At 35.5% G+C, this 25,133-nt stretch overlaps 1 protein-coding gene across 2 annotated transcripts in view; it reads left to right on the plus strand.

The window, feature by feature from the left end:
- Positions 1-43: 43 nt before the first annotated feature.
- The window catches only part of SENP6 (SUMO1/sentrin specific peptidase 6), an 86,739-nt gene continuing 61,649 nt past the window's right edge, over positions 44-25,133 (plus strand). The window contains exons 1-3 of one of the 2 annotated variants that reach the window (XM_012723247.1): positions 44-751; positions 18,799-18,892; positions 20,796-20,856. In XM_012723247.1, the coding sequence (XP_012578701.1) occupies positions 700-751; positions 18,799-18,892; positions 20,796-20,856 (207 nt within the window). In that variant the 5' untranslated portion in view covers positions 44-699. The remainder of the gene's footprint in view (positions 752-18,798; positions 18,893-20,795; positions 20,857-25,133) is intronic. The other variant, XM_012723255.1, reaches the window with a different exon arrangement.

Genomic DNA, 25,133 nt, shown 5'->3' on the forward strand with positions numbered 1-25,133 from the left:
AGCTCCAGCGCCCGTGGGGGAGGAGCGGCGGCGGCGGCGGCGCTGGGGCTGCTGTGGCGACGGACGCGAGGCGGTGGCAGAGGAGACCCACCCCTGTCCACATGGACAGTCGCAAGGGCCTTCTCTGATGCATTCACGCCTGGGCGGGGTGGGCGGACGGCCGTAGCGGCGGCGGCGGCGGCGACGGCAGCGGCGGCTGCAGAAGGAGCGAAGGGCCTGAGAGTGCCTGACGGTCGCGGAGACCTCGCCGCCCCGGCGCGGCCATTTTACGGCCCGGGACGAGGGGAGGCGTGTTACTGTGCTCGCCCTTCAAGCTCTTTTCCTGGGGCTCGCGGCTGGGGGGAAATTTTCAGGCGGCCTGGGTGGGCGGTGGATGGGGAGTCGTGGGCCAAGAGGAACCGTGCCCGGGAAGCGCCGTCGCCGTCGTCGCCGTTCGCGTTCCCCCGGAGGGGCCTGAGGAGAAGCCCAGGCCGCGGGCCTCGCCTCCCGCCCGTTCGCCCGCCTGCCGGGAGGCCCCGGAGCGCCCGGCCTGCTTTTGTGTAGGCCTGTCTGGACTTGGAAGCGCCGCCTGCCTGAAGGCCGAGCCCTAGGCCCGCAACCCTGCGGCGGCTACCCTCCTGCGGTGCGGCCCCTCTTCCCGGCGAGCGCGGCGGCAGTGTGGGCCATGGATTAAGAAGGAGGCGGCGTGGGAGGAGGAAGATGGCGGCTGGCAAGAGCGGCGGCAGCTCAGGGGAGATTACTTTTCTGGAAGGTATATCTATCTATCTTGTCCTTGCGTGGGGTGGGGAGACACAGGGAAACGTGGCCCGCCGATCCCCGGATATTCAGTTATTCCCCACTAGGTGGGTTGGGGGGGGGGCGGCTGAAGAACGGGGGGCGGGGGCTGCCGGGCAGGGAATGCGCTGCGAGCGCGCCGGGTTCGAGTCCGCCGGGGAGAGGGTCTGGGCGGGGAGCCGGGACCGCCGCGAGGGCGCGGGTGAGCCGGGCTGGGAGCTGGAGTCGGCGGGTGTCGTTTCAGTATAAGCACAAGTCTGACATTTAAACACTTTTGGAGGTGGCCTAAGGATGAGAGCACATTGCATTCAGGTCTTGTTTAGTGTTCACGGAAAGTTTCAAAGGGCTAAGGTTGGGTGAAATTGGGGGCCAGAACTAGTAGGGAGGGGAGAGGTAGGGTTACCTACCTCCCGTATCTTTCTGTTTCTCGCGGAGGGTCAGGCTTCCGTAACAGCCAGCTTTGAGATTAGGCCTGGCCTTTCCTGATACCCTTACGAAATGTGCTTTGCTAAAGGTACTTCATAAAATTGTTTGCAAAAAGAGGATGAGATTCACATCAATTTTGGGACAGTCAGTGAAACTATTAGACAAAGTTTGGGTGGTCCATTTTCACCCCTCTCTGAGGCAAAGTTAATTTGCAGTAGGTGAATTAAGCCAGACCTAAGAAAGGCTGTTATTGTTGGTGCTGGGTGCAGCGGGTAACAATATGGACCCTTGTCCCTATGTGTAAGGGCCCCCAAAGCACCACTAAAGTCATTGTTGAATGTTTAATTAAGGAACTTTTAATTTTCACATTGCTTAGTTTGAATATGAACTCAGTATATACTCTGGTAATTGAGTTTACAGACAGCCTTGTCTAGGAAAAGGAATTGCCACTGTGTAGGGAGTGCTAAAAAGGATTAACTTAACTATGGGTAATTTTGCAAAGGCGATTTGCATATGCATTATAAGCGATACTTTAACAAAATTAGAAACAGCTATCAATTAAAGTAAAACGCAAGTGTGCAATAGGTTCCATAAGAGGTTATGGTGTGCTTGGTTTACTTTTATATTGCCAGTACCTGGAACCCGGTAGGTGTTCAGTATTAGTCTAATGAACCTGAGCCTATTAGCCTCGGGTTAATAGATGTATTAGCAAAAAAAAAAAAAAGGTATCATAATTTTTTAAGTGCTCCCTTGAAATATAGCAAAGCAAACTACCCTGATATGCAAGCCAGTGTTTACCTAAAAGTGTTAGGAGCTTTCTGTGTGATTCCTGGTAAGATGATGTGGAAAGCCTGTAAGTTCTTCCAGGTGCATACCAACTCCTTTCCACCTCAAATTGTGAGAGCTTGCTCTAAAATTTCTGATAAGAAGATATGGGAAGACTGTAAGTTGTACTGGCTTCATTTCATATTATCTTCGTTCTAATTGGAGCAGAACAGATATCTGTGATCGGCTGAGAATGAGGTAGCTTGTGTTACAGTTGTTTTGTTTGTAATTTTTTGTTACAAAATTGGAACTTCAAGAGTGCTCACTGATGCTTATTTGATTCAGTACACTGATGATTATACTTCAGTGCTATGGTCAATTTCAGGCTTCCATGGGCTGATTCAGTTTAAGTCCTGACTAGATGAACATAAGGAGAATAAAAAAAAAAAGCCAACAGATGTAAATTTCAAACTGTTGCTTTAGATTATTCTGGCTTAAGCATGAGTTTTACTAACATTGTTGCCAGCAATCTTATAAATAAAGCAAATGGTAATTTGTTTATAAGAGCATAAGGATTTTAGTTTCTCATATCTGATTTTCATGTACTTTTTAAATAAATAGGTTGATATTTAGTACTACTGGCATTTCTTGTTTAATTTTTCCTGGTTCGTAAAATACAGTTCACCATAACATTTTTGTATTACCGTACTTACATGTTTTCAAAATATTTACCCATAGCCTTGCACAAGTTATTATTTAAATATCTGCTTAGTGTATTTCTTTTTATTCCCCTTGAAAAACTAAGGTAGGTTTTTACTCCGTCATCAAATATTTGTAGCAACCGACTCTGTTTGAAGTACCATACCTAGGCGTAAGATAGTTAAGATAGTTAAGGTTCCTGCTTTCACATTTAGTAGGAAGGACTTTTAATAAATATGTAAATATTTAGAACAATCTTACCCTATATTTTCACAATTTACTTCCTCACCTTATTCAGGTCTACTCAATAAAATGTCACAGCTAATAAAATGTCACACTGCCCCCGCTCCCACTATCTACTGACACTACTGACACATATTCTCTTTTACTGTTTTATTTTTCAAGCAACAGGTACCACGTGAAATTTTTTTCAAGTTTTTAAACTCTAAGTTCCATGAAACTAATGGTTTTATCTTTTTACCATCTTATTTCTTGCACTTGAAGCATATGTGTTGTTAATTTTAAAAGATGCTAACAGTTTGATAAAAAATATGAAAGAAATATATGGAGCAATGAAAGAAAGAGAATGTCTTTTTAAATAGTGTTGAGATAGGCCACCCTGAGGAGGTGACACTTTAACTAGGAGACTGTAGAGTATGGTGATAATGGTTCAGAGATGTATGTGGTTGCATTTTAAAACAAAAAGGAGGTCATTATGGCTGAACCTTAGCAAGCCAACGTGATAAGAAAGAAATGGAGTATATCTCTCGTGGAAATCATGAACTTTCTGAGACAGAGAAAGTCACTGAAGAGTTTGGGGCAAAGAGAGGGAGTTGGCTTTTTATAAAAACCACTTTGCAATGTGTAAATGAACAATAATAGAGCCAGAGACACAAGTTAGAATATTGTATAAAATCAAGAGGAACTTGGATTAGAATGGTGGTGGTGGAGACTAGGAAATAAAAATGGGTAGATAGGAATTATATTTACATTATATGTATATTTTAAAGATTTATTTATGCATACAGAACTGTGGTACAAGCCAAAAGTGCAGGAGTGGTGAGAGGCTTCACCAAAGGCAGAGCAGGGAGCAGAATAGGCAGATTGACAAAGTACACTGCTGAGGGGAGCAGCGGGCAGGTCAGGAGTGGTCTGCCACGCCATGTAGATCACCTCTGGCCAGCGATTGAACTCCTGGTGAAGAGGCTGTAACAAGCTTCATGGTGCTGCTTTTAACCCATTGTGCCACCAGGGAGGGTCCTATATTTATATATTTACAGAGTCTCTTGATTATATATTCAGAATCAGTAGGGAAGGAATCAGAGATGACTCAGAGGGTTCTGGTTTCTGGTATTGGGGGTTAATTCTATTTAGTGAGATGGAATAGACTAGTAAAGGAATGGGAAATAATAACTGCTTTGGGCAAATTACATTTAAGATGCCTGTTTGTCATCCATGTTATAAATTATGTTTTACATCCTTATTATTACTAAGTAAAATGCTAATTCAGTTCCCTTTCCTGGCTTCATTAGTCCAAAAACCTGTGTTACTACTGTACTTAATTTTGTTCATATACGCACACTAAAATTGTGTGAATTTATAATCAGGCAGCTTGTATTGGATTTTTTTCTTTCCCTTGTTTGACTTCCTTCTTTCTCTTTTATTGACTTAAGTTGTCTTAAGTGACCCCTTTTCCACTTGTGATAGATGGTTTTGTCAGTGTTCTCTTTCACTCACTAGATAATTTTTTAGCATCTGTAATGTGGTAGGTTCTGTGCTGAGATGCACAATAATAATAAAAGGAAAAGATTGACCTATGGAGTTTCCAGTCCAGTGACAGGAGTCACTAACAAAATAACCAAACTTAGAAATGTAAAATCACAACTGATGAGTACAACAAAATGAACATTTGATCTAATCAAGGTAGGGTGAAGGTGAATAGAGAAGAAAAGGGGAGGCAGAACTTTCCAGACAGAGGGGATTAGCTGAAGCCTGATGTGTTTAGAGAATTAAAAGGATTGAGTGTTGATAGCAGGGAGGGGTGGTAAAAGGTAAGACTGAAGGTAACATCCTTTGATTTGCTTCAAAAAATGGTCATTGACTACCTTGTGAGAACACTGCAGGAAAAGATTATCACTTAGGAGACTACTACAGTGTGGAACAAGGATGATGATAAATAGTTAGTTCTTGTTTTTTTAATTCTCTCCCTTCATTTCTCTGTGGAATGTTTGACAAGTACTTTTCCTTCATTTGATTCTTTTTGATACTGTACTTATTCAGATCTAGCTTTTCTTTTGTCAATTTCCCTACCAATATTTTCTCCCTCTCTTTTTTTTTTTCCTTGCAGTGACTTCTGTCTTCCTTTTTATGTATGTGTATATATACTTTGTTTTCCTTTCCATTCTGGTTCATGTCTCTTTCTTTGTGGACCTTCCCTGCTAACTTGAAAAGACTGCTGTTAAATTATTGCCATGTAGTTCTCATACCAACAAAATTGCTGATGTGTCCATATGTTTATTTTACATATAAATGCAGTTTGGAACCTAATAAGTTTGTCACTTTTACTGAGGATATTACTCATTTTACACTATCTTGAACCAAAATAAGATTTCTCCTAAATGTTGTGCAAGCCATGAACGTGAGCAAGGTTATTAGTCTCTGTCCAGGAGAACATGCCACTAAGTTCTCCATTTCGCCCTGCTCCTTTTTCTGTTGATTGTCCAACTTTTACAAACTATATTATGGTGTCATCCCTAATGACTCTATAGTTAATTGTGTTTATTTTCCGGTTTCATGCATGGATATAATTAGATAAATTCTAGTTATCTTTTTTTTTTTTTTTTTAGATTTATTTATTTGTGCATACAGAACTGGGGTACAGACCAGAGGCTCAGGGGCGGTGAGAGGCTTCACCAGAGACAGAGTGGGGAACAGAACAGGCAGATTGACGAAGTACACTGCTGAGGGGAGCAGCGGGCGGGTCAGGAGAGGTCTGCCACGCCATGTGGTCACCTCCAGGGCAGGCGGGAATCGAACTCATGCGGAAGTGGCTTTAGATTCTCAGCGCTGTGCTTTAACCCGCTGCGCCACCAGGGAGGGCCATTCTAGTTATCTTTTAATGTCATGTACTCACATGTAACAGTAGAGTAGACCTTCACTTCTAGTGGAAGTGATTTTCATTAGAGATGCTTTGATAATATAAACTCAGAATGCTAGGATTCAACATAGAGCCATACTACTTACTAGCGATGTCATCTTGGTTAGATTATTTTTTGTCTTTTTGTATTTGTAAAATGGGGACCATACTTGTAGTTATCTTGTAATGTCTCGTAGGAGACATTAAATTCTTAGGCCAATTCCAGGCATAAATACTTTATGTTACTATCTTTCTTAGCAAGTGAAGATGAGATAAAGAACTCTTCCCTTTCTTGCTTTTCTTCTCTTTGATTTTGCCTTTTGTTTGAATTCTAGTTTTTTTCCCCATTTACTACTAATTTTTCCTTGTATTAGCTACTTGTTCTTGATAGTTTGTTGACTAGCGAAAGAAGAGAAATTATATTCCATGTCTATATTTCATTAAGTTGATTTTTCCTGTTGCCATTATTAAAATATGTTGAATATTTGAGGAAATCAAGAGATACAGGAATTGTGTGATCCTTCAGAATAAATTAGTGGTAAACTCAGAACTGGAGATTAGAATTTGATAAAGCTTTCACCTACTTTCTTCCTTCTCTCCCCTTTCTCCTTTCCTCTCCTTTATTCCTTTGCTTCCTCGTTGTTTTTATCTACTTTGCCTTTGGAAGGGAGGCTGGATAAGAGAAGGAAAAGTGAGTGGAAATTATGGAGAATTAACCATTTATCGATGAAGAAGCTAAGGGCAAAAGCAGAACTCAACAGATTTTTAGGCCCAACCTCAGAAAAAAATGTCACTTCTGTCATATTCTTTTGTCAAAGAAGCTAGCACAGACATAAGGAGAAAGTAGACCTTACTATTCAACAGGTCAGGTGGCAAAAAGTTTGCAGATATAGCGGATTTTTCCCATACATAATTAGTACTTTTTGTTTTTCTTTCAATGAAGTCATAGTATTTCTCAAATTTTAAAATAACATTTTTTAATAAGAATGGAAGTCTTCTTACTTCTGGGCAGTTTAGGAAGCTAAGGAGAGAAAGAATAAATTAGGTCATAGAGTTTGTAATTTATTTCATACGTAAATAACAAAGTCATTGGTTTAACTTTTCTTCTATGTGATTCTAAAGACTGATTGGATTGATTTAGGGATTTCTGAAACCAGGAAAGCATATGAAAGAAAAAAATGTCAGAAGCTTCCTTCCTTTCCTTTTTTTCCCCTTCTTTCATTTAGTGATGTCTGTTGTTGTTACAAGTCTCATTCTTATTAGCTACCTAAATTCTTCAAAAATATGGTCACACCACTTACAGTATTAAACTATCTTGACACAAAACTGACATTTAATCCAAAAAGTCAAATACAGATTCTTAATGACTTGCAGCTGCAACTCACTTATGTCTTCTTTACATCACAATTCTTGAAGTGATGCAACAGTGTATTTAGCCATTACTGTGATCTGCAAATTATGGTTTCAAATAGCAGAAAAATAAATACGGCTGGAATAGAGGTGTATAATCTGTGTGTTACCATTTGACAATTTGACACTAAAAATAAATACAGTTGCTTTCAGTTCAAGTTTTGTTGTTGTTACCTAGAGCTTTGTACTTTTAATAGAATCACCTATATTCATCCCAAAAATTAGGGCCTGTTGTTTCCTGAGGATATGGACTTTCATTGCTAGAATTAGGACAATTGTAGCAAATTGGGACATTTTGGACAGTGCCTTGTTGCAGGTTAACAACTACCTTGATGCTGACTGGAACTGCAGACTTCAGTAGTAAAACAAACCATATTTTGACCTTTTTTTTTTTTTTTGCCTTCAGAGATTTTATTTGTTGTTATTTCAAGTACATTTTATGCTTCTTTTGAATACGGGCTCTCCCTCACAACCACCCTCATAGACATTAATTGTATTACCATCTTTGAAAGAGAGCAGGGAGAAAAAACAGTGCTTGGATTCATTGTGTAGCAAATTCACTTTCTCATTTTTGGCAAAATCTGAAGGTATTTTTAAAGATGAGGAAGAGCTAGAACTTCCTTAGGCTTACTTGTAGAATACGTACTAACTTTTATTGTCTTTCCTATACAAAAATCTGGAAAGGTTTTGCTTGGACAGCTTGCAGTATACGCATCTGACATTAAATTTTAGGGACACAGTGCACATATTACCTCTCCACCCTCATGGCCTCTGTTGACACTGCCTTTGTGAAAACCAGTTTTCTCTGTCTACTTCTGTAGCCACAGTTTGTATGACATGAGCATGAGATCCCAATTGTTTTGTCATTTAATCGCTTTTATTCAGTTCAGGTTAGCCTCCACACTCTCTCTCTTTTTTTAAGATTTATTTATGCATACAGAACAGGGGTATAGGCCAGAGGTGCAGGGGTGGTGAGAGGATTCACCAGAGACAGAGTGGGGAGCAGAACAGGCTGACAATCTAAGTACACTGCTGAGGTTAGGACATCTGCCGTACCATGTGGGTCACCTCCAGGGTAGGGATCGAACTCATGCTGAAGTGGCTTTTGCTTCTTAGTGCAATGCTTTAACCCACTGCATCAGGGGCCCCACATTATCTTTTTATTATTATTATTAATATAATAGTTTATTTTTACATCATTTGTGCATTTTTCCATCTCAGTTGTAATTCCCTTGGGTTTCCCATCACTAAATCATCCATGTGCCATCACCATAGTCCAGTGTATTTTCCTCCCCCCATTGTTTTTGATCCCATTCCCCACTCCACCCCCATAAAATGTCTCTGGTATATAGCTGTTCATTATTATTATTTCCTCACCTGGTCTGTTACATTACTGTTATGAGTGAAACCATCTGATCTTTTTCCTTTTCTCTCTGACTTATTTCACTAAGCATGATCTTTTCCATCTCCATCCATGTTGCTGCAAAAGGCATGTGTTTTGTTTTGGTTTTTTTGGTTGCTGAGTAATATTCCACTGTGTATATGTACCACATCTTTTTAATCCAGTCATCCACTTTTAGGCATTTGGGCTGTTTCCATGTCTTTTTCCATGTTTTTCCAATTGTAAATAAGGCAGCAATAAACATGGGGGTGCAGGTATCTTTTTGAATCAGTGTTTTTGTATCTTTGGGTAGATAGGAGTGGGATTGCTGGGTTGTAGGAAGCTCCATGTTTAGCAGTTTGAGGAACCTCCAAACAGTTTTCCATAGTGGTCATAATAGTTTGCATTCCCACCAGCAGTGCAGGAGAGTTCCTTTTTCTCCACATTCTCCACATCCTCCACATCCTTGTTGCTAGTTGTTTGAAGATGTGCCATTCTCACTGGGGTGAGGTGGTATCTCATTGTGGTTTTAATTTACATCTCCCTTATTACAAGTGATGTTGAATATTTTTTCAAATGCTTGTTGGCCATCTGCATTTCTTCTTTGGAGAACTGTCTTTTTAGCTCTTCTGCCCATTTTTTGATGGGGTTGTTTATTTTTGTTGAGTTTCATCAGTTCTTTGTGTATCTTTGTAATCAATCCTTTATCGCTAGTTTTTTGTGAGAAAATTTTTTCCCAACCAGTGCAATGTCTGTTTGTTTTTTGTAATGTCTCTTTTGCTGTTCAGAAGCTCTTAAACTTGATGTAGTCCCATCTACTTATCCTTGCCTTCACTATCATTGCATTGGGTGCTGTATCTTTAAAGATGTCGCTGAAGTGTATGTCGTGTAGAGTTTGGCCCATCTTTGCTTCCAGGTATTTTATGGTTTCCATTCTTATGTCTAGGTCTTTAATCCACTTCAAGTTGATTTTGTATATGGTGTGAGGTAGTGATCTAGTTTCATTTTTTTGCATGTAGCTTCCCAGCTTTCCCAGCACATTTGCTGAACTAAATTTCTTTGTTCCCCATTCTCTTTTATCAAAGGATAATTTAGCTTTGTCATAATAGAAATTAAATTTGAGGATTGTCATCAGCATTTCCTTTACAAGTTTGAGTTTCACCTCCTACGTTTCCATTCTTTATTATATACAGGCGCTGCCTGCTTCTCAAATGTGTGTGTGTGTTTGAAGATTTATTTATGCTACAGAACTGGGCTATAGGCCAGAGATGTGGTGGATGAGAGGATTCACCAGAGACAGGGTAGGAAACAGAATAGGGAGATCTACTGAAATACACTGCTGAGAGGAGCAGTGGCCGAGTCAGGAGAGGTCTGCCACACCATGTAGGTCAGCTCCCTGGCTGGGGATTGAACTCATGCTGCAATGCCTTCTGAGAGCTTCGCAATGCAGTGCTTTAATCCATTGCCCCATCAGGGAAAGCCAGATTTGTCTTCTATAAATTTAACTTTATTATGAAAATGTCCATTTTTATATTTTTAAACAATGCATTTACACTTTGAGAATCTAAGTATTTCATTGTTGCATCTGCACACCGAATGACTTTCCTTGCTACCTTGATCTCTCCTGTTTTCTTGGAGCAAAAGGAACATTTAGAGTCACATATTTCTTGGGATCATTTCTGAGTTCTTCATTTTCTGTTTTAGAACTTTGTGTGCATCAGCTTGTTTTTAAGAGATTGTGTTCTGTATACATTTAGAACCCCAATTTTACTACTCTGGAATAAGGTCCCACTACTTGATATTTCTGTTTTATGAAAGGTCAAAAGCAGCAAGCTGCTGCCTCACTAATGACCTTGATAGAATTAATTTTGTAGTGGCATTCTGTCAAAGGTCCATAGATAGCCACTGAATGGAATAAATGGAATGGAGTAGATAAACCTAGAGAACTCTTAACTAGATCTGAATCCTAAGACAGAAATATAAGGTGTTCAGACTTCATCTGAAGGCAGTACTGAATGAACTATTATTTAGTCTTTCTTCTGTAACAGAGGATGAAGGTCTTATAGACTAGTAATTTGAGACAGTCACCATAGATGGCTGGTTTTCTGCTTCATATAGCATCTGCAGGAGTTACTCATCGATGACTGGTCTGATCTGGAGCTTCTGAGATAGCTTTATTCAAAATGTCTGTCTTTTGGGCCCTTTCCAGTGTACAAGGGGTTAAAATGCAGCACTGTGATAACACTGCTATCTACAGCCACTGCAGCAAGAGTTTGATCCCCAGCCAGGAAAGTGACCCACATGGTGTGGCAGATCTCTCCTATCTCACCTGCTGCTCCCCTCAGCAGTGTATGTCAATCTGTCTGTTCTGCACTCCACTCTGTCTCTCGTGAATCCTCTCACCACCACCACCACCACCATCCCCCCACCCCCTGACACACACACACTTCTGGACTGTACCCCAGTTCTGTATGCATAAGTAAATTTTTTTTTTCTAAGTCTGATTTTGGCAGATATGGGAAGTTGGGTCTGTCCATCTTGATGTAGTCTAAACACCTTTTTAGCATTTTCTGTGCAGCAGGGTATTTAGACTTGCATCATGGTAGGATAGGGCTCAAGGAAATAGCCTTTGGACAGTCTTGAAAATAACTGAGGCTATAGCCCCATAGAGTAACCTAAATTGCTTTATTGAAAGATTTCTTGACTTAAGCATTTAACAGTCTCTTCATAATTTCTTTTGCAGTTTTTAGTTAAAAGTTAACTCTAGAAGTTAACTTTTGTGTCAGTAATTCTTTTTAAAAATTGTATCCTACTGTAAAATCTCACCAGTGATGGTTTAATGGGATGAATACAGGTGGCAAAAAAGTAGCCAACACAAGTGTTGTACTTCTAAAGCTAAGGACATTATTAATACAGCTGAAATGGGTAAAACCTTACCTTTTGGCATTCTCCTGTTTTTCTAGAGATAACCATCCTTAATTTTGTAGTTATCATTTCTGTACATTTCTTTGCACTTTATTCTTTGTGTATGTATCTTTGAACTCTATGTGCATATAATTTTTGCATGTTTTAAGCTTATATATCATGTCACACGTATTTGTCCTTCTGCAAGTTTTCACGTTTACAGCATTGTTTAATAGACTCAATATGTTGATGAAAGTAGCCTTAGTGCTTTTATTTTTCATTCTCATTTAATATATTCCATAATAGGAATACACTACAGTTCATTAGTACATTTCCATTTGTGAAAATTTAAGTTGTTTGGTGGGTTTTGTGTGTGTGTGTGTTTTTATGATTGAGACAAAACATCTAAAATCGCAGCTTCTAGAGGAATGGTTTATTCTTGACAGTCTTGTACCTCTTCTTGAGTTTGACTTTGACCTCTTGTCAGGCCTTGCATTAAAGAACAGGATACATCCTTGTTGACAGCAGTTTGTCCAAGTGGATATCCATAGGGTACCCTGAGGGCATGAGGTGATTGTAGTTACAAACATTCACAGAAGGCTTGCTTTTGACCTGTTGGCCATTTTCTTCTTCCCCGTGGCAACTGTCAACTTTGCAGGAATAACGATCAGTTATCAATTACACGCACCAGAGCTGCTGCTATGAGGGTGATTTGAGGTGCCATCATTCATGTTCTTTACAATGACCTCTTTGTCCAGAACAGTGTAAAGACAAAACTAGTACCATTTTCCCAAGTTTTATGAACTTGACTGTTCAACAGCTACCAGTTGGGCCTGCAGCATGCGTGTGTGTGTGTGTGTGTGTTTCTTTCTGTGTGTTTCCAACTTTTTACTATTACAACTAAATATTTTAGTGTGTTTTATATTGCTACTGTGAACTTTTAAAAAGTGCATTGCCTGTGTACATCTTAAGGTTTCTCTAGGCAGAGCTTAGCAAACTTTCTGTAAAGGGCCAGAATAAGTATTTTGAACTTTGCAGTCCATATTGTCTCTGTCACAAGTATTCATTGCTAACATTTAATAAGAATGCAGTTAAATAATACGTAAGCAAAGAAATGTGAACTATGTTCCATTAAAACCTTATGGATACTGAAATTTGATTTTTATATAATATCCACATGTTAAAATAAATAAAATAATAAAACCTTATTTTGAATTTTTCCCCACCATTTAAGAGCCATTCTTAACTCATGGGCCTTAAAAAAGAGGCAGCAGACCAGATTTAGTTAACTCATACTTTCTTGACATTTGATCTCATATATCCTTTAGTAATGGGCTTATTACATTATAGAGCATGTGCAAATTTAGCTTTACCTAGATATTGCCAAATTTATCTCCAAAGTGGTTCCACTAGCAGTTTTTAACTTTTCCTGATTATGCCATTTCCTACTTGATAATGTCCCTACTTGCTTTAGTTTTTGTCATTATCATGGATTTATAGATAGTGGCTTGAATTAATAATATTCCGGCTTACAGTATAAAAAATTATTCATTATTCATAGACATTCAAAAAATATTGAGCACTGAAAATATACCTGCCATTTGTGATAATATGGAAGGACCTTGAAGTGGCAAGTAAACTAATCCTTATTCTTTGTACTTAGAATGCATAACTAAGCTAAACAAAATACCCTATGAGTTTCTTTTTATATGTCTCCTCTGTTCTTAATTGCTTGTTTTATACCGTTAGCCCTTTTTTTTTTTTTTTTCCTGTTGCAATGTTCAGGTTCCTTTATATTCTGTAAAGTAAACCTTGGTTGTTAAATTATATGAATTGAACATAGATCCTGTGAAATTTTAACATTTTATTGCTTGAATGAGTGAAATTATTTTATGAACAGAATTTTTTAATGTAACCATTTGTCATTTTTTTAAATGCCTTTTTTTGTGAACTCCTTTGGTCATACTGGCCCTTTGCATTACATTATTTTTTAATTTCATTAATTTCTGTTTATTTCCTTGGTTTTTATGATAGCAAAGTATCAGTTATAGGGTGGTGCCACAATTTATAATATATGGGCATAATTTCTTTACATTTTTTAAAAGTTTAAGGTGTTACTGAGTATTTGAAGACCACGTATCTTATATGAGGTCAGTATCTAAATATACAGTAAACACATATAACTCAATAACAATATACCTATTACAAATAATATAGGTAAAGTTATTTCCCCAAAATGTGTAAATGATCAACAGGTACATTAAAAATATGCTCAATATCTCTAATTCTTAGGGAAATCAAAATCACAGTGTGATAATTGCCTTACTCCTGACAGAATATCTGTCTTCAAAAAGATGAGAAATAACAAAAGCTGGTAAGGATGTAGCAGAAAGGGATGCACTGTTGGTGGGATTGTAAATTGGTACAGCCGCTATGGTAAACAGGTTTTTCAAAAAATTTAAAATAAATTACTATATGATCCAGCAATTCCACTTATAGGAGTATTTCCAAAGCAGTTGAAAAGTTTGCTAAAGAGATATATTTGCATGCCCGTGGTCATGATTTATAGTAGCTAAAATCTGGAAAATTTATAGTAGCTAAAACTAAGTTTCTGTGAACAGATGAACAGTTAAAGATATTGTAATTTATGTACACATAATGGCATATTATTCAACCATTAGAAAGAAGAAATCCTGCCATTTGCGGTAATATGGAAGGACCTTGAAGTGCCAAGTGAAGTAAGTCAGAGAATGACAAATCCTGTGTGATCTAACTTATATGTAGAATCTTCAACAACAAAACTGAACTCATAGAAAAAGTGTTTAGATTTGTGGGTACCAGAGGTGGAGAGTGGGGGCTGGGAACTTACAAGTACTGGTGGTATGTGATAAATATAATTAACACTGCTATATGGTGTTTTTGAAAGTTGCTGAGTTGTTCAATTCTGAGAGTTCTCATCATGAAGAAAATAAACCATTTTTTTCCTTTATGAGATGATGGTTGTTAATTTATAGCAGTAATATTTCACAACATATATAACTCAAGTAATATGCTGTAAATCTTAAACTTAGTGTTACATGTCAGTTGTACTTCAATAAACTGAGGGGAAAACACATTTTTTCTTAACAAAGCAAAACTTTAGCTCCTTTTAAAAACTTTTAAGAGCATTTTAAGGTTGACAGCAAAATTGAAATAAAGAGATTTCCAGTATACCTACTACCTTTACACTTGAATAAATTCAGCCATTACCAGCATCTCTCACCAGAGGTACATTTATAATAAATTTCAAACCTACTCTAACATATCATAATCACTCAAAGTCTTATGTTTACATCATGGTTCACTTTTGATGTATAATCTGGGTTTGGATAGATGTATAATAAATGAGATGTACTCCTCATTATTGTATGAAGAATATTTTTATTGCCATGGAAGTTGTCTCTGCTATTCATTTCTCAACCTTCCATGCACAGTTCACCCTAGGCAACTACTTCTTTACTATTTCCATAGTTTTCTTATGCTCTACTTTTGTTTAAATTTTTTTTGTTTTAAAAATTATTTTTATTATAATTTGTATTTATTCATTAGCTGTTATCACTTTTGTATGGTTATTTTTCTTTAATTTACTTATAGGTAAATAAATCTTAAGAAATCATGATAAGATTTACTAGAATTGTCTGTAAAGCACCTTAGTTTCTTTAGTGTGCAAATAATGTATCATCTCTTGACTTTTCACTGCCTGTTGGTGTTTCTGTTAACTTTCCTGACTCTCAACTGTTGGATACTAGTTGCTGCATTAGGAGTCCTAAGGTTGATAATTGTAGGTTGTAACCTTTTCTTTCTTTTGATAAGTTTTGAATTATAAAAGCTATTTCACTTAATCCTCTCTTTTTTAAAAAAACTTGCAGCTTCACTTTGCATTCAATTTTTTTTTTTAAAGATTTATTCATTTATGCATACAGGACTGGGTTACAGGCCAGTGGTGCAGGGGCGGTGAGAGGATTTACCAGAGACAGAGTAGGGAACAGAACTGGCAGATCAGTGAAGTGCACTGCTGAGGGGAGAAGCTGGTGAGACAGGAGAGGTCTGCTTTACCTGCATTCAATTAAAAAAAAAAAAAACTTTTGGGGCAATAATTTCATATTTATAGAAATTTTTCAAAGATACTACAGAACTTCTATATACTATATACTCATCTTCCTCTGATGTTGCTACATTGAAATTATAGTCTATTTTTCAAGACTAGAAAACTAATATGGACATAATACTATTATTAGCCAAACTATGGCTTGACTTGGATTTTGCTAGTTATTTCACTAAAGTCCTTTTTCTGTTCCAGATTGTAATGTAAGAAAGCACATTACATCCACTTGTCATTCTCTTTGGTCTCCTCTGATATTTGACAATTTTTTGAATCTTTTTATTGTTTTTCCATACCTGACGATTTTAAAGCTTACTGGTCAGGTATTTGGAGATTCTTCCTCATTTTGGAATTACCTGATGTTTTCTCATGATTAAACTGGCAATTACGGACTTTTGGGAGGTGTGACATTTTCATTGCATCATGTTAAATGGCACATTCTATGAATAAGATAATTTTTGATATTAAGCAATCTTTTGGCTACGGTAGTAATTGTTAGGCTTCTTACTGTCAATTTACCTTTTCCTCTTTCTGTAATCTACTTTTTGAAAGTGAATTTTCAATTCCATTGATTACTCAAGGGAAGGGGAATTAAGTTCCATCTCTTAGAGGCTTTATGTATATATCATTGTGCATCCTATAAGAAAGAAGTATCTCATCTCTTTCCTCTATTTTATTTGTTTATACCAAATATGGACTCATAAATATTCATCTTATTTGAGAATTATAACCTAATACTATTGTGTTTGTTTGTTAAAATTGTTCTGCCTATTTGAATCTGTCAGGTTAGTGCCTGGAACCTTTTGATATATCACTATCTTTTTTTGTTTGTTTTAAAGATTTATTTATGCCTACAAGAGTGGGTTGTAGGCAGAGTGGGGAGGTGGGGTTGAGGGGATTCACCAAAGAGAGCAAACAAAACACCTTGCTTTTGAATTTTCCCTGCTGCATACCTACAATCAGTCATTTCTTCTTGGAACCCTGGTATCTTTTACTGGAGAGTAGTATTTAGAAGTCAAGATGTTTGGCAGTTTATAAACGTGCTTTTTGCTACTGAGGTGTTACTGTTTTTAGACTTTCTCACTAGAGTCTTTGATGTAATGCTAACACGCAGTACCACGCATATCTAAATTTTTTGTTTCTTTCAAAAATTTTTTGTTTCTTTGTTATATAAATGAGTCCATACTAATATCTCTGATACTAATCTAACATCATTGAAGAATCTCACCTTCATCTCTTAATTTAGATTCTTTGGCAGGAAGAAACCTCACTTCCATTATCTATTGTTTATATTTCATTCAGCACCTGTAAAGAAATTTCATATTTGCTCATGATGACTTATTTCTTCTTCTATGATAATTTTGGTTGTGAACTTCATGTTCTTTGAAACTTGTAAAACTTATATTAAAATTTTTATTTTTCTTAGAGAAGATTTACTATTGAGATTATATTTAAACCTTATAGTTATTTTGAGCCCCTTTTAAAAGACAGTTATGATAAAATGTATATAACATAAAAATTGTCTTTAACTATTTTTAGGTGTAAAATGAATTGGCATCAGTATATTCATAGTGTTGTATGATAATCACCACTGTTCATTTCCAGAATTTATTCATCAATCCAAAAATAAATTGTTATCTATTAACAAAATAACTTCACATTCTCTTCTCTAAAGCTCCTGTTTATGAATCGATCTGTTCTGTGTATCTAATCATTTATGTATCTGGCCTATTTCACACATAATAGTATTTTCAGGGTTCATCCATGTTATAGCATATATCAGAATTTCGTTCCTTTATGGCTGAATAGCAATCCTCTACACACTTTATTCATATTACTGTTATTCACAGAATAATCACAGCACATTTTGTTCATCTACTCACTTGTTGGTGGACCTTTGGATTTTTTTTCCACCTTTGGATTATTGTGAATAATGCTATGTAAATACTTGTTTACAAAATCTGTCTATGCTTTGATTATTTGGGTATATACCTGGAAGTGGAATTGCTGTATTATGTGGTGATTCTATGCTTAAATGTTTTGAAGAACTGCCAAACTTTCCCATAGTGACTGTACCATTTTACATTACAATCTGCAATGTATAAGAGCGCCAATTTCTCCACATCCTTGTCAATACTTATCATTTTTTCATTAAAAAATATAACAGTATCTCCATGTAGTTTTTTATTTGTATTTCTGTCATGTCTAGTGATGTTGAGCGTCTTTTCTTGTATTCATAATTTTATTTATGGGCTTTTCTGGGCCATGTGATAATTCTGGTCCCAATCCTTCAGTAATTTCAAGGTTTTGGCTAGGAATTTCCTAGCTATGAGTTGGATACACTGTCTTCATTTCAATCTAAGAACCAAGGAATAAGACAGCACAGTTATTCCCACTGCCTCAGGAGGGTGCTCCTTTTTTCTTTTATCAGGAGTGTTGTCTTTTCCTGTGTTCTTGTAATGGGTCTGACCTCTCATTTTTTAGGGTATTAAACTTGATCTTGTTAAAAACCTCAGCTGTGGGCCATTAGCTTTTTTTCATTTGGCTCCAGGATAAATGTCAACCTAAGTACTTCATTTATCTCTCCAGGTTTCCATTTTCTTGTTTATAGATCTAGGAGGTTTTATCCACGCAGTTAGAAAACTTTTGAACTTGGTGTGTTGGTGTGTTTGGTGTTCTTATGAAGAGAATTTTTTGGGATAGTGAGTACATCATATTGCTAACACAGAAAAAGTTTGATCTGCTTCTCTTTTAAAAGGCAGAGATTTGAGGCAAAGAAAAGGATAGTGATCTGGACATACTCCTTATAAATAAGCAAGCAAACTACAAGTGCTGTCATATAGAACCAGTGACCAAGTATGGAGATCTATAGGGTTGATTTTTAAATATTTCATACATATTCCTGTGCCTACCCCATTTTTATTGTAGTTTAATATGAGTATTTTTTTTCTGTCACAAATTCACACATGAATGACTGTAAATTGGCAAAACCAGATTTTAATATGTTCTTTTTCTTTTTAGAGAAAACAAGATTAAACAACTAATAGTTAAAAGGCAAGCGAATCAAAATCTAGAATAAGCAAAGAGCTTGGGAACTACTTAATTTTATTTTATGTTTAATAGCTCTATTAAAGTACTTATCTCAGTTTGTTTTTATTTCAGCTTTGTCTAGATCAGAGTCTAAGAGAGATGGAGGTTTTAAAAATAATTGGAGCTTTGATCATGGAGAAGAAAGTGAAGGAGATACAGATAAAGAGTAAGAACTTTTTTTCCCTCAGATGTAAAAATAAAATTTTTCATTAGAGAAACAATTTATATTCCATTGGAAATATATTTTAAAGTGTGGTATTCTTAAAACATTGAATTCTTTCACAATAGAATTAAGGAAAGAAACAAGCAATTCTGTATTAGTAAATAATGCTGTCCTGTTTCTCCATCTTTTGAAATGTATAAATTTGTATAAAAGTTTTTTTTTCTTTTTTTTAAGTATGGCATTCAATTCAGATAGTGACTTGAAAAGTTACCATCTATCAGTAGTAAGTAAATCCAGGTTAAGACCCTTGAATTTTCTGAAAAGTTAAGTCCCATAGTATCTTCTCCATTGTGACCCTCTCCAACACCATCACTACCACATCAATTTTAGATCAGTTTCCCACAGAGAAAGGTAGAAATTATAAATGATAAACACAGTTGTTCACCCAGACAGAAGTTAAGCAAAATTTTAATTACATTTGTTAATGTTCTTGGAATGGCTGCTGTGTAAAAATTTTAAATAATTGTTTTAATAGAACCTTTTGCATGTCATGAGATTTGTCTTATCAATTCAGTATTGCTTTTATTGATTGGTTTCTTGACATTGATTTGGTTTTCCACTGGCCAGAACAAACCACAAATTTAGAGACACACCAATAGACACACTGAGTGCTATCTAAACTAATAAATATTTTTTAGAAATTTTACACAAGAAGTCATTCAGAATATATTGGCTAAATATTGTAGGTGCTTCACTTCTGTCTGGGCAACAGCTCCGTTCATCATTACCACTTTATGTGCCTTCACCTATGAGATGTTGAACTGAAGTGAAGTTTTATTTGAAGGAGAGCTTTGAACTGGTAAGTTTCTCACATAAAATCACTACTTTATGGTCTTCCTTTTATTTACATTTTTAAATTTCTGATTATTTTTCCCATTAATTTTTTGTTGATATAGACATTTATTTGTGTCGTTTTTAAAAATTGGAATTAAATTTGGAATTCAGTTGAGTAGGAGGCATGTCATTAAGTCATTTTTATTAACTGTATGGAAGGAGAAAATTTTTAGCATTAAAGTTGAGTATAGATAGTAAAAAATAAGTGTTTGAACTGGTAAATTCAAGTACATTATTAAAACTGTAGATTTGTTTTCAGAAGGGTGTATTTTGACTTTTTGTTAGAAAATTTATCATGGCAATGTTCAAAAATGTCTGAGATGCTGTCTGTCCTTTTTGTTTTCATTTATGAATTGAACCTTTGCTTCATCAATATAACATCTTTAGGGACTTCATCTTTTTAAGCATGTAAAGGTTAACATGAACTGTTGAGAGAGAGCTTAATAAGATCTTTTAGAATCTCAGGCTAATGATTCTCTTTGAAGTGTTGATATTTCCAGGAGTAGTGGAGGTATAACTTTTAATAATGGTAATATCACTGAAATTACTCTCTTTTGATTAGTAAAGGTTTGTTTTTTTTTTTTTTAACAGTTTGTTCCTTCTATGTTTTGGTTCTCTGCCTTTTCCCCCTAATTTTAAATCCAAGAATAAAAGAAAAATCAAGTGTCTATATCCTTAGTTTAAAGAAATTTATGTGTTAATTTATGGCAGGGATCAACAAACTGTGACCCACAGACTCAATCTGACTTACCCCTTGATTTTATTAATGGTTTAATTAGAACATAACCATGTTTGTCATGGCTGATTATATCCTACAATGGCATAGATCAAGTAGTTGCTACAAAGACCTTATGGCCTGCAAAACTTAAAAGTATTTACTCTCTGGCCCATTACAGAAAGAGTTTGCTGATCCCTGAATTGGGTAAACAAAGAAGATAAGACATGAATTTAATGTATGGGTTGTAATTGTCACTTAAGGTTTTTTACCCCCCCTCCCTTATTTTTCATGTAGTGAGGCAAATCTACTCAGTGTAGATGAAGATGAGGATTCTGAAAGCTCAAAAGGAAAAAAGGCAAGTGATGATTTAAAGTTATTTATTTTTTAGGTTATAAACTAAAAACTATACCTCAAAAGAAGATTTTTGTATGTAATTGTGTAAGTCCTACTCCCTGTCTTCCTACCCCAAGGGCAAAATTATAACCCCCTGTTTTGTTTATTCTTTCAGGGGTATTTTACATTTACTCTTTGTTACTCACAGTGTCACCAACCTTTTGCACATTACAAAGAAAATATTCTCACACAACATACTTTGTACACCTTAATTTTTTTTAACTTTATGTATCTTAGAGACCAACTGTAAGTTAATTAAAAGCATTCACTTTTTTTCATCAGGTGGATAGTAGTCCACTATATTATGTGCCATTATTAACTAACACCACTACATTGAAAGACATTTATGGTGTTACTAACCATTTTCAGGCTAAAAATAAATGTTAAATAAGTTAGCCTTTTGTACAGGTTATTTTGCACACTTACACGCATGAATAAATTCCTACAAGTAGAAATGCTATGTCAGGATAGATGCACTTCTAATTTTGTTATGTTTAATTTACACTTTTACCAGTGATATCTGAGAATGCCTATTTCCCCATATTTTTGTTGCAGTGTTACCAACTTTTTGACTTGCAAATGAAATTATAGTGTCTCTGGGTAGTTTTAATTTGCATTTCAGTTTTTATGAGTGAGATTGAATATCTTTTCATGTGCACCCATTTATTTTCCTTTTCTGATAATTGTAAGGTAATCTCCTTTGCCCATTTTTCTTCTTGGCCTTTGGAATGTTACTGATTTGTTAGAAATCTTTTTATATTGAATTAAAACTACTTTTTTCTCTTCACATCTCTGGACTCTAGCTTTATCCTGTAATGATAGCATGACATGGTTTAATTAAGAAGGGAAAAAATTGCATACTACTTCATATAATGAAGCTTTCTCTAGTGATTTCCTGAATTTGATAAAATGTGATATTTGAAGAAACTGGCCTGTTCCTATAATGTAGGTATATCCTGCATTATACACATTATGCATTCTTACTTGATATGGATTTTGGTATGTTATTGGAAGGGGAGAGTAAGAGGAGCTGGCAATTTTGTTACGTTTATTTTATATGAAAAACAATTTGAACATTTTCAGGTCTCAAAAATAAGTCACTAAGTAATTAAGCCAAATAAGTATGTCCTACTTTTGGAAAACCAAGGTAACTTGTACTGTTTACTAATATTTGAAACCATTTTTTCACTGATCTTTTGTCTTTACCTTTGGTGTTTATTCCTGGAATTTATTTAGGTTCTCCTTTTTCTATTATGGCTTTTGGATTCTGTCTTAGTTTTTAATGATGTTAACTTACTTAATTGCTCTATACTAACAGATAAATTTTTTCATGATAAAATACTAATGATGTGTATTTTTCAATTTGGCTTTTTCTTGTTTGGATTTGGTGGCACCATCAGGTTTACCCCACTAAGAATGTATATTTAAATTACTGTGTATTAAAGACACTTAAAACTTATTCCTGTTTGTTAATTCTGTCAGCTGGGTGAGCGTTTGGTTTATTTTTTAGCTTCTTATTTTAACAACTAAAAAAATGACATTTGTTTTATAATTATGCTCTTTAAAAAACAGACATGTTTTGTTTTATAATTATGCAAAAACCATCTAAATGGTTCCATAGTCAAATCTACAAGAAATGTTTTATCAGAGAAGTCTATCTGATTCTTTTGTCCTGATTCTTTCTATTCCTCTTTTCCCCCTATTCATAACCTGTTTTAATAATGATGTGATTTAGTTGTTCATTGTTTTTTCTCTTTTATCTTAATTCAAGGATATACTACCATTCTTGGAGAAGCTAGCCACGGTGTTTGTCCCCTTGAATATTTTACATAATATAGTGTGTGGGTATCACTCCACAGCAAAGTATTTAGAGATCTTCATCTTAAAAACTTTTACTGCTACATAATACCCATTTAATGTATAAATTGTAGAAATTCTTTGGTCTCCTGTTGATAAACAGATTTTTTCCCTGTCTTTAGTTATTGTAAATAGTACTTTAATAAAGCCTTGTGCTTACTATGTCTTTTTGTATCTTTACAGTATATTTGTGGGCTAGATTCCTAGAGCTGTAGTTGCTATTTCACAAGGTAAATTCACATGTAATTTTGCTAGATATTGACAAATGCCTCTTTCATAGGAGTTGGCATTTGCCATCCCTAGTGGTATTATGTGAGAATTCCTATTTCCCTGTATTGTCTGGGGATTATGTGGTCAGACTTGAATTTTTGCTAGTCTATCACAGACGCTCTTCACATTTCCTGTACTTTGAGTCAAGTATAGTGTTTTAGGGACTTTTAAATTTACTCCTCCTTTACTCCTCATCTTTGTGGGTTTCTTTCTTCCTTCACATCTTATTTTTTATAATTTAAGTAGTTTATAAAATTTTCTTGCTATATATTTTTCATATGCAGTTTTCTCTAGATTTTATTTTGACATCTTTATTCCAAAGTGCTGCTATTCAGATATACCTTTGGTGAATAGAAAAAATAGTGAACATAGGGAAAAATAAATCTTTCATCATTAAATTATATCATTTTTTGTTTGTTTATAGATGTCCCATAATTTTTTCAAACAGTATATTCCTAATTACATACTCTCAAGTATGTGAATGTTGATTTGTTAAAATAAAAACTTACAGTAATCCCTAAAGATATTTCTGATTGATACTCAGTAGCATCTATTTTAAAAGTACAGGTATCATCTTTTTTTAACAGTTTGAAATTTTATATTGTGCCCTTGCTCCTTGAATTCATTTGCCTAATTTCCTGCAGAATCCTGACTCATTTTTATCTTTTTCAAAGTATTTTTATGCAAATGAACATTTTTTAATTATACTGTCATAGTTTAATAAAATGTTATGCACTAACTGAAATTTAATGTTAAGTAGCATTCTGACCTGAATGAAGGTTCTAAGAACTAATTTTCTTGCTGGATTGAGTTACTACTACAATATCAATAAGCATTTAACCCAAACATATATTGTAGATAATTATAGTTATTAAACTGGTTATGTACAGTTACATTGGGTGACACTGATATATTCCCTTTACATTTATTTAGTTCCTGTATCCATGAGTAAATAATTATTGGTAGAATGAAACTTTCGTTGACAACGTTCTTTTTAAATTCTTTTTTTAAATATAAGAAATCTTAATAGATAAAGGAGTTTTGTCACATAGTGTTGGTGCTCCAGTCTGTGTTTTTGAAGTAAGTGATAAAGATCACATAGCAAATTAATATTTAAAAATTAAAAGTAACTTATAACTCAGACATTAACATCATTTGATGGCTTTCTGAATTAAAGGGGCTATACTAAAAAGGCTTTCTTAAGGCTTAATGAATGGTAGTAATTGTTACTTTTAGATTCCTTTATTTTTAATTTTTTTTGTAACAGTTTATTTTTACATCATTTTGTCTTTTTTTTTTTTTTTTTTGAATACTCCTTTATTTTTTAACCGGCTATTCTCAGAAGTAATTGGGAAAATTGAAATCTTACTAAATTTATTAATCTCAGGATATTTTTGCCAGTACATTGTTTTTTGGTGATATGTTTTCTCTTTTTTAGTTTCTATATTTCTTTAAAATGTTAGATCTGCATATTTAAGGCCAGTTCACATAGCCCAGCAAGTCAATTAAATCAGATGTGTGGTTTAGTTGTAAGTCTGTTTTCATTGTTTTATTTCAAATATTTCTTGTTGACTTACATCTTCATGACAACCATTTTACAGAATTCCAAGACAGAAAAATATGTATGGCCTTGTTTTAACCTGACTTTGTTGAATGGCTATAGTAGGACACAGATTTCAGACACCTTTAAGAGTAGATTATGGGGCCCTCCCTGATGGCGCAGCGGGTTAAAGTGTAGCACTGCAAGCAAGCCTCAGCGCTTCAGTGCCAATTTTATACCAGCCCCAGAGGCGATCCAGATGGCGTGGCAGACCTCACCTACCACATGCGCTGCTCCCCACTCTGTCTCTGGTGAATCCTCTCGCTACCCCTGCTGGTCTGTACCCCAGTTGTGTATGAATAAATAAATCTTTTAAAAAAAAAAAAAGAAAAACTATGATTTGAGTTGTTTTCATTTTTTGCTTTTTCACTTTATAATTTGGATTTAATTAAGAAAATACTATTTTGGTGAATCCTCTCACTACCCCTGCACCTCTGGTCTGTACCCCAGTTGTATATGAATAAATAAATCTTTAAAAAAAAAAACTAAAAAGAAAAACTATGATTTGAGTT

Source organism: Condylura cristata, unplaced genomic scaffold (genome assembly GCF_000260355.1).
Source record: "Condylura cristata isolate star-nosed mole 26May11 unplaced genomic scaffold, ConCri1.0 scaffold00001, whole genome shotgun sequence".
Classification (NCBI taxonomy): Eukaryota; Metazoa; Chordata; class Mammalia; order Eulipotyphla; family Talpidae; genus Condylura; species Condylura cristata.